Source organism: Cyprinus carpio, chromosome B21 (genome assembly GCF_018340385.1).
Source record: "Cyprinus carpio isolate SPL01 chromosome B21, ASM1834038v1, whole genome shotgun sequence".
In the NCBI taxonomy this organism is placed as follows: Eukaryota; Metazoa; Chordata; class Actinopteri; order Cypriniformes; family Cyprinidae; genus Cyprinus; species Cyprinus carpio.
The window spans coordinates 14781078-14791215 of NC_056617.1; the positions used below are offsets into that span (position 1 = coordinate 14781078).

Sequence of the window (10138 nt, forward strand, 5' to 3'; positions counted from 1 at the left end):
TGCCCTGCAGAGAATAGTTCAGACAGCCCGGCACATCGTCGGAGGTGAGCTTCCCTCCCTCCAGGACATCTACACCCAGAGATGTGTGAGGAAAGCATGGAAGATCATCAGAGACAACTGCCACCTGAGCCACAAACTCTTCTCACTGCTACCATCAGGCAGACGGTACTGCAGCATCAGGACCCGAACCAGCAGAACACGACACAGCTTCTTCTTGCAGGCCATCAGACTACTGAACTCTAGATTGCAAAATGATAATCATCCACCTACCCCTACAGCAAATATTTTCCACAAAAGGCATTTTCTTACTTGTCTGTTTGAAAGTAGCTGTGATTTCCTGTCCCTAGAATGTAAGCTGCTGGCAGTGAGAGTCAAAAAATATTTTTCATAGTATTATTCCAGTCTCAAAAAGTTTTTCTTTTTAGTGTTTGTGCCAAAAATGTGTTGTGTGAACACCATGCTGATCTGCTAAAGTTAAAATATGAGAGAAAAAACTGAGAAAACTACAGAAAGAGGTGGCAAACAGTAGTGAAAAAGGAAGTATCAGACCTTTAAGTTATGATCTATAATTTAGATAGGTTATCTTTTAAATGTGTATATACATATTATTGTGTATATACATACCCCAAACCTTGCTTACTCAAGGTATGTGGTTCCAAAAACGCATCTGGGGGTAAGTTCATTCAACATAGAATATGTTCCTGATTAAGACTCAAGACATTCTCAACAGAGCGACGAATCGACGAGTCACTATGGAAACGGACGCTAAGGAAAAGTGTGCCATGCTGTTTCTTCTTCTTTTGTTCAATGGTCATTTACATGCTTAGTGCATATCGCCACCTAATTGATGGTTATGCAATCATTGTAATTTTTTTTTCTGTTTACTCTTTAATCCTTGAGAATAAAAATTATATATATATATATATATATATATATATATATATATATATATATATATATATATATATATATAGTAAGCTATATACATAACTTTATTGTACTAATATATAACATTGTGCAGGCCCACTTGTCAGTAGATCAATCGTGCACTGAAGTAAACTAACCCTGGAACATAACCTGCTCCGGAGCAGTTCCGATTTAGGAACCGAAAGCTGAGGTTATCCACTCGCTTATCCTCAAACATACCTGGGTATGTCACATAACCTGCTTTTTGGAATACCTCCCAGATCATTTTTATTTATTTATTTACTTTTTACATTTATTTTGTACCATTAGATATGTAATGTATTTTGCACACTGAACACCGTTTTACTGCTATCATGTCACAAGTATACATATGACTTCTGTATGCATTTAAATCTCATTCAGCAGTCCCTCTTTAAAAAATTTATAGGATATATGTGTAGGATTCTTTTCAATTTCACAATAATATGTATATTTGCTCTGTCACATTATTTTTTTTTTTCTGTGCTAAGCGCAAAGCCTTCAGTTGTCACAAAGCAAGCAAAATATACATATATTGTATAATATAATTAAACACATTTTGTATAAAAGTCTTTAGAAATGTGTAACTCACTTATTGCAATTGTAACAACTGAAATCCCTAGAACCAAACCTGCACTGTACCAAACAATTTTTTTATTAGATTACAATAACTAGTTACTTTGTAATCTAATACACCTAATACTGAATGCAGATATAATAATAATACATTAAAAAATCTCTGAATAATAATAAAAAAGTATGTTTTAATACAAAAACTAATACAACCTTTCCTTTATTAATCATTTATATTTTTAATCATGCTATAGTACTTGGCACAGAAAAAACTTTTTATTCCTTTCTTGCCCAGCTATTGATATATTAGTCATTGCAGACTCAATATATTCTATATATATATATATATATATATATATATATATATATATATATATATATATATATATATATATATATATATATATATATATATATATTGAACAGAATAACTATCATATCATTGTATATCATTTTATCAATGTCTATGATCATGGTAACAAGTGACATAAATCAGTTTTCCCCTCTGGGGTGATAGTATCATAGAAACACCTTGGAACCACATATTAAAAGGTGAGGGCAGGTAAAAATTCAGAGAAGTGCAAGTTAGTATTTAGGCAACACTGGATACTGAGTTGACTGTGACTTCATTAAGGCAACATATTAATCAATAAATCAACTCCCTTAGTAATAAAAGAATCCATCTGCAGTAAGTATGTGTTGTTTTACATAGTCAACTAATACTAGGTAACTACCAAATATTTCCTAACTTTACAACATGTTTATATCAAATTCCTTGATATGTCTGTTTGCTATACAATACTTCAGTGTTTCCATGTTTTGCTAAAATTCTTATTAATTGTGCTTATATTGGCATATGACAAACAGTGTGGACTGTTTAACCTGTTTAGACAACAAGCAGCTATGTAAAATGACATACATATTGTTTATATATGGACATCATCTATATAAATCTTTAAAGTACAATAGTAATCTATGCTGAAATTTTATAAATGAATATGATATGTCTGACTGTTACTCTTTGCAGGTTTTGTGCATGAAATGGACAACCTGACATTCAGACACAATATTCTCCTAGTGGAGGGACTTCAAGTTACACCCCAGTCTACCTATGTTGTTTTCACATTTCTTCTTTTGGTTTATGTCTTCATAATGGTTTCCAATATTGCACTTGTAATTCTGATCTCAACAGAGAAGAATCTACATCATCCTATGCATTTTCTGTTCTGTAACTTGCCACTGAATGATATATTAGGGACAACTGTGATTTTGCCACGCTTATTGCAGGACATTTTAAAAGAAACGTCTGAGCGCTATATGACATATGTGGAGTGTGTTGTTCAAGCATATTTTGTGCATATATTTGTAGCAGCTTGCCATTATGTTCTTATAATCATGGCCTTTGACAGATATGTGGCTATATGCAATCCACTGCGATACACGACTATAATGACCAATAAAATGGTGGTTAAATTATCAGCATCAGCTTGGGGCCTGTCGGTACTTATGGTGACAATTCTGATAGGACTTACTGTGCGACTGTCTCACTGCAGATCTAAAATTGAAAATCCTTTCTGTGACAATGCCTCACTGTTTAAACTGTCCTGTGAGGATGGTGTTGTTGTTAATAATGTGTATGGAATAATTTATACTGTGGTTTTATTTTCTTTCTCAATTCTTTCTATATTCATAACATATGGTAAAATTGCTAATGTATGCATAACTAGCAAAAACAAAGCACTAAACAGCAAAGCCATAAAAACTTGCAGCACTCATTTAGCTGTTTATTTAATCATGCTTGTTTCTGGTTCCACTTTTATTTTTCTCCATCGTTTTCCTCTCTACTCTGAGAGCAGGAAACTAGCAAGTATAATGTTCCACATTGTACCACCAGGACTAAATCCTTTAGTATATGGTTTACAAACTAAAGAAATAAGACAGAAGTTTGTAAAATTTTGGTGCAGAGAAAAAGGAGCGTCTTAATTTATTATATTATTATACACTGGTAACAGCATTTAATGTGTTGAGTGAGTAACTTCCCTTTAGAAATACATACAATGCTGTGATAATCTTCAAACTCTGTCTTTGGATCCAATCATACAAGTGATGTTTTAGGAATATAAGTCTTTAGTAACTGCTTTGTAACTTAACTTGTTATTAATTTTAGGGGGGCACTAAATCAGTGTCTTCACATGGTGAGGTGTTACAATATATTTATATTTCCAATAAAAGATCTACTTACATAGACTAAATTGTATTTTACATAATTTCTGTCAGACCAGAGTTTGTTTTTTTCTTTTCTCTCTCTTTTTCTAGCACTTCTCTGCAGTGTCTAATGAATGCTCTGAAGTGTTTATTTTATTGACTCATGAGTATGGGATCTGAGAACACCGTTTGATTTTGAGTGCAAGTGAAATGGTTTTGCAGTGATTGTTTGATTTTGATAGAAGAGTCAAAAGTTTCTTGAATTTAGTTTAAGGTTTAAGGTTTTGAGAAAATGAGTGATGGTTTCAAGAAACATGTTTTAGCAATTCAGAAAAACTGTAATTTCTTAATTCCTTCACTTGTAAGAGTTAAATGCCCAAGCTTTTATTTTGGTGCAGGGAGAACTTTAAGTGACTTTTAAGTTTAAGTTAAGGTTTACAAATGTTTCTTCTTATAAATCTGTGTTACAATGTGAAATGTTTACCTGTCCCCCAAAAATATTGGAAATTATGCTTATGTGAAAAAGCATAACTAGCACATGTTGTGAATTGAACTTAAAGCGCATGAAAAGAAAAATTAGTTTGCTGGTACTGGTGAATCGATACTGTGGAAAATTAGTATTGAAACCATTTTAAACATTCAGAATCACATACAGTATTGATTACAGTTTTTTTTTTTTTTTTTTTAAATATTAATGGTTTATGGGTTGTTAAAATTAAAAATAACACACAGCTAGTGAAAACTTACACTCAAAGTGCAAAACCTCAGCCCAAATCTCCACAACTATAAGCACATTCTCAGCCTCCCACTTTTTGCAAAACATTACACACACTGTTTTGCAAGATACTAAACACATTTCTCTACATCAGACACAGAAATCTGACATAATGTCACTTCTTTGCCATTTTAAGGCACTGCTTTCCAATATACACATAAAAACCTATTGATCAAACTCAGCCATCAGGTGTGCAGACACTTAGGTGCTTAACTGTAAACTTAACAATGAAGGTGTAAGCACTATAATATAATATAATATAATATAATATAATATAATATAATATAATATAATATAATATAATATAATATAATATATAATTTTTGTCTTCAACAAAATTGAAAGGCAGTGGTGCAGGAAGAGGAATAGGGAGAAACATCTTTGGCCAGACAGTTCTTTTGAATGTCCCGGGTCAACGTGGTGGTAACATCACAATCTATGCTGCAATTAATGCAGAATGGGGTCTTCCACTGGCATGCCAAAATAGGTCCATACAACATCAAGCACATACTCATGTTTTTAGACAGACTATTGGACAGACTAGGTATCTGGTCCCATTATTCCAGTACCTCGCACAACACTCTCCCTTGCTTTCCTTTTCCCCTTTTGCATGGCAGTGGAAGGATTATGATCACTGACCCTATGTTATACCCCTCATTCAAGCTATGGAGGAGGCCTGTGACCTAATAGATGCAGAGTCTTTGTAATGATGGATTTGCCATTTGAGAAGATTCTTCCCTCGCTGTCTTGCGAGGGTGGACATTGACTGTGATATGGATGAATTGGCCATACCCAGCTATATGAAGAGATGATGCTAAGGTGTTTTCACATTTTGACATTATGTCATCTCCACAAAAGTTTATGTACCACTGTATGTTGTATTTGCAATATGTTCTGATTTTCAGTGCAAAATGCAGCCTAATTGTGATGATGTACTGAAAAATTTTACAATGTGGTGAAAAATAAATATTTTCTTGAATGTGCAGTAGTTGTCTCATATTGCATCAAAAATAGAAATGTTACAGTTTTTTTGGATTGCTTACACACTAAAATTAAAAGTAGTACACTATAAGCAAAACCTTACACTCAAGAAGCAAAACATCAGCCCATATTTGCACAACTATAAACACATTGTCAACCTCACACTTGTTGCAAAACTCTACACACAGTGATTTGCAAAACACTAAACACACTTAACATACATTACACACAAAAATCTATCATGAAGTCACTTCCTTGCAATACCAAAGCACTGACTGTCAAATTACTGCACCGTCCAACCAATCAGGTGTGCAAACACTTGTTTGCTTAATTGTAGACACACCAATCAGGTGTATAAGCACTATAAAAAGCAGCAGGTGAGTTCATCGGTCTTCAAGCACAATGGAAAGAGTCAGAGAAAGAGTAAGATGAGGAGGAGAACGAGGAGGAAGGGGAGGAAGAGGAAGTGAAAGACAAGAAGGTGCTCAAAGAGGACAGAATTTGACAAATGAGATCCGCGCAACACTGGTTGACCACGTTGTCAACCACAGCCTGACACTGAGGGAGGCTGGACTGCAAGTACAGCCAAATCTAAGCTGATACACAGTGGCAAGTGTGATAAGAACATTTCGACTGGAAAACAGGTATTTTAAAAATATCATCATATCAAAAACATCTGCATGGTTTCAGTAACCGCTTACAGTACTGTATTCTATGCACTATCAGCACTTCTGTTACCTTTTCCTGTGAAATTACTGTACTATTGTATACTATTGTTTTTTTTTTCTACATAGGATTGAGGGTCAGGAACAACAAGGGGAAGGCCTCCTATGTTCACAGAACAGCAAGAGAGGGAGATAGTAAACATGGTTTTGGCCAACAATGCTATAACACTCAACCAGCTCCAAGCTAACATTGTCAATAACCACGCCAGTTTCAACGATATCCATCAGGCCTCAACATCAACACTGGCACGCATCCTAAAAAAAAAAAAAACTATTCAAATGAAGCAAATTTATCGAGTGCCTTTCGAGCGCAATTCCGAAAGGGTGAAACAACTGCAGCATGATTATGCAGAGGTATGTATTCACTTTAGCAGTGTGATCTTGCATACGGTCTCATAATCTCTTACTGTACTGTAATATGTATACTAGATCTACACTGAACTACACAATTTTGCCTGACACTGTTCTTCAGAGTTTTATGAATGGATGGAGAGGAGATCCAGCATGAGTTCATTTACGTAGATGAGGCTGGGTTCCACCTGACGAGAACACGAAGGAGGGGAAGAAACATCATTGGCCACAGGGCTATAGTCAATGTCCCAGGGCAACGTGGGGGTAATATAACACTTTGTGCAGCCATTACACAGAATGGGGTCCTCCACCGCCATGCCCATATGGGCCCTTACAACACAGCACTCATACTTACATTCTTGGACCAATTGCACAACATAACAGCAGCAAATCAAATCGATCATATGCAATACATTGTTGTCTGGGACAATGTGTCTTTCCACCGCTCTGCTCTGGTTAAGAACTGGTTTCAGCAACATCCACATTTCACCATCCTATATCTTCCACCATACTCTCCATTCCTCAACCCTATTGAAGAGTTTTTCTCGGCATGGCGGTTGAAGGTATATGATCTCCGTCTCCAGGCTGAGGTACCCCTCATCCAAGCCATGGAGGAGGCCTGTGATCAGATGGAAGTTGCAGCAATGCAAGGATGGATTCTTCATTAAAGACGTTTCTTTCCAATGACAACATTGCCTGCGATGTTGATGAAATTCTCTGGCCAGATCCAGCTAGGCGAAGAGACAATGTCTATTTTTTTTTTATTAATATTTTTTTTTACAGTAAACTTGCAGTACAATACATAAAGTGACATTTTGTTACAGTATTATGAATCTCCATGTCAACAGTTTGGGCGTGTTGACAAATAATTTAGTTTCTTCAGTCTGCAACATTGGTCTTGTGTAGTGTTTGGTGAATTTACATTATATTTGTACTTTGTTGATGGTAGCCTACTCTAATCATAGGGAAGTAGAAGTGCTAAAAGTGTTTTAGGTTTATCACAGCAGAGTGTAACTCGTGCAAAAAGAGTATAGTAATGTGAAACATGTGTGTTTCATATGGTAACAAAGTGTGGTTTTTACAGTTTTCCTCAATCGATTTGGTTCATTTCTCCAAACTCAGGTAACAGCTCTCAAAACAGTTAACACAGTGATCAGTACACTTTGTAATTTACAGATAGTAAATTCTCCTTCATTTCATACAAATCAAAAGCATAATTTTCTCAAAACTCTGTGCACAAAAATCCCAAATTTTATCACAGCAGTTCATACAGCAAACCAAATCTTTAATATATCAGGAAAAACATTTGTAACTTTTTCATTGTTCTTCACAAAGATCACAAGCATTTTTGTACCATTTTCAAAACACAACAAACAAAACTCTGTGAATTGTAAAATAGTCAGCCGCACACATTGTGTCTTCAATTAACGCCAAATTGTTATCTGATGAGTTAGTAATCCACTCAACACAGAAAAGTCAATTTCCTAATTGTTCACACAGCTGTCTTACGTAATTACAACAACTACAAAAGGGGAAGAGAAGAAGAACAAAGACAGATGAGGAGATACAGTAAAACAACAACAAAAAAGAAGTATGAGCAGTGGAAACAGAAGAGGTTTAAGAGTGAGAGGTGGTGGCCAGGGTAGAGGAAGAGGAGATGGAGAAAGAGAAAGAAGAGCTGAAGATGTAGGAGGAAGAGCGAGAAGAGCTGAGGATGTAGGAAGAGGAGAAAAGATTGAAGAGATGGATAGATTGGAGGGCAATGGTATAGTGGAAAGAGAAAATATAAGAAGAGGTGGACAGGGAGGAAGAGGAGGGCAAAGAGGAAGAGGAGGCCAAGTTGTAAGAGGAGGGAGGAGAGGTAGAATGAGGGTAGGGTACACGCGTGTTTCAAATGAAATCAGAGCCACACTTATTGACCATGTCATAAATCATGGTCTCTCACTGAGAGAAGCTGGCCAGAGAGTTCAGCCCAATATAAACAGATCCACAGTGGCTTCAATTATCCGTATATTTCAGAGGGAAAACCGGTAAGTAACTATATCATTCTACTTTTACAATGAGAGTCCATGTAGTCTTATTTGACATAGGTCTAGATCTCTACAGTAAATGTTCCTGCTTGTCCAAACCTTTTTCAGAATTGAAGTTCGAGAACATTCAGGTGGACGAACAAGACTTTTTTCAGTTGAACAAGAGCATGCCATTGTTGACATGGTGGTCCAGAACAACACCCTCTGCCTCAAAGAAATTCAGCAAAGAATAACACAGGACAATCAACTATTCCACAATATCCACCAATGCAGTCTCTCCACAATTGACCGTGTTCTAAGGAGAAATGCTATCCGAATGAAGCAAGTATACAAAGTGCCCTTTGAGAGGAACTCCATTAGAGTGAAGGAGTTGTGATTCCAGTTTGTTCAAGTATGTGCAACCCAATTACTGCAATTTTACTGTCAAGTCAAAGATATATTTTTTCCTGAATTAAGTATGTGTCTATAAACTATTCCATGCTACTATATGTGAAAAGATTTAGGCATATCTATGTATACTGCTGCTTCAAAGTGTGAACTCAAACTTCAGCAACTGACAAATTGACTGCAATCAATGCCATTACTGTAAAACACAAATTTACTATATTTTACCTTGTGTTCTTTTTACTCTAGATAATCTTGGAGTTGGATAGCAGTGCAACTCATTATGAGTACCTGTATATTGATGAAGCAGGCTTCAATCTTCAAAAAAAAGGAGAAGAGGGAGAAATGTGATTGGACATCGTGCTACAGTCAATGTCCCTGGACAACGAGGAGGCAACATCACTCTCTGTGCAGCAATTTCTACAACTGGTGTTGTGGCACACAATGCTGTCTTGGGACCATACAACACAGCAAGGCTCCTACATTTTTTAAACCTCCTCAATGAAATTCTCTTTCCGCAGGGTGATCAGGAGCAAATGGTGTGGAATTTTGTAGTTGTTTGGGACAATGTCCAATTCCACCATTCAGTACTAGTGCGAGAGTGGTTTGAGAATCACCCACAATTCAGGATGGTGTTTCTTCCACCATATTCTCCTTTCCTGAATCCAATTGAGGAATTCTTCTCTTGGACATGGAAAGTACATGATCACAACCAAGTAAGTCTTCAAGCGATGGAAGAGGCCTGTGGAGATATTGGGGCACAAGCATGTCAAGGATGGATACAGCATTGAAGGCGTTTTTTTCCCACGATGCATGACTCGTGAAAATATTTTCTGTGATGTTGATGAAATTCTCTTGCCAGATGTAATTGATCAATAAAATAATTGATTCAATGAATGCAGTACATTTATCGCTTTATTTTTTATTTACCTATGTACTTATTTGCATAAAATATATATATATTTTTGTGTGTGTGGGGTGACAACTTGTTATACACCTGAACTCCTCATTAAAAAACTTAATGAAAAACATGTATTTTCATTTATTTCTTTGTGTATCTTCTGCTGAATTTGTTATAAAATCAGAGAACACCCTTTTAGTTTTGATGTTAATATTGGATTTTAATAAATGCATTGCTAGAATAAAATGCTGTGTTTCATTGTGCAGTG

At 35.8% G+C, this 10138-nt stretch overlaps 2 protein-coding genes across 2 annotated transcripts; both read left to right on the plus strand.

Moving 5' to 3' along the window:
• The first annotated feature begins 2556 nt into the window (after positions 1-2556).
• On the plus strand, positions 2557-3501 carry LOC109045521 (olfactory receptor 52N5-like). The gene has a single exon (XM_042748402.1). The coding sequence runs from the start codon at positions 2560-2562 to the stop codon at positions 3499-3501; it is 942 nt and encodes a 313-aa protein (XP_042604336.1). The 5' UTR covers positions 2557-2559.
• A 4624-nt stretch (positions 3502-8125) lies between these two features.
• Positions 8126-8987, plus strand: LOC122141313. Its single transcript, XM_042748401.1, has 2 exons — positions 8126-8585; positions 8694-8987. Exons 1-2 carry the CDS (start codon positions 8149-8151, stop codon positions 8959-8961), a joined length of 705 nt encoding a protein of 234 aa, XP_042604335.1. The 5' UTR covers positions 8126-8148; the 3' UTR covers positions 8962-8987.
• The last annotated feature ends 1151 nt before the right edge of the window (positions 8988-10138 follow it).

Bases quoted from the DNA above. Each gene is read 5' to 3' on its own strand.
- LOC109045521 (XM_042748402.1), top strand. From the start codon at position 2,560: ATGGACAACCTGACATTCAGACACAATATTCTCCTAGTGGAGGGACTT.
- LOC122141313 (XM_042748401.1), top strand. From the start codon at position 8,149: ATGAGCAGTGGAAACAGAAGAGGTTTAAGAGTGAGAGGTGGTGGCCAG. The intron at 8,586-8,693 runs GTAAGTAACTAT...AACCTTTTTCAG, and splicing joins ATATTTCAGAGGGAAAACCG to AATTGAAGTTCGAGAACATT.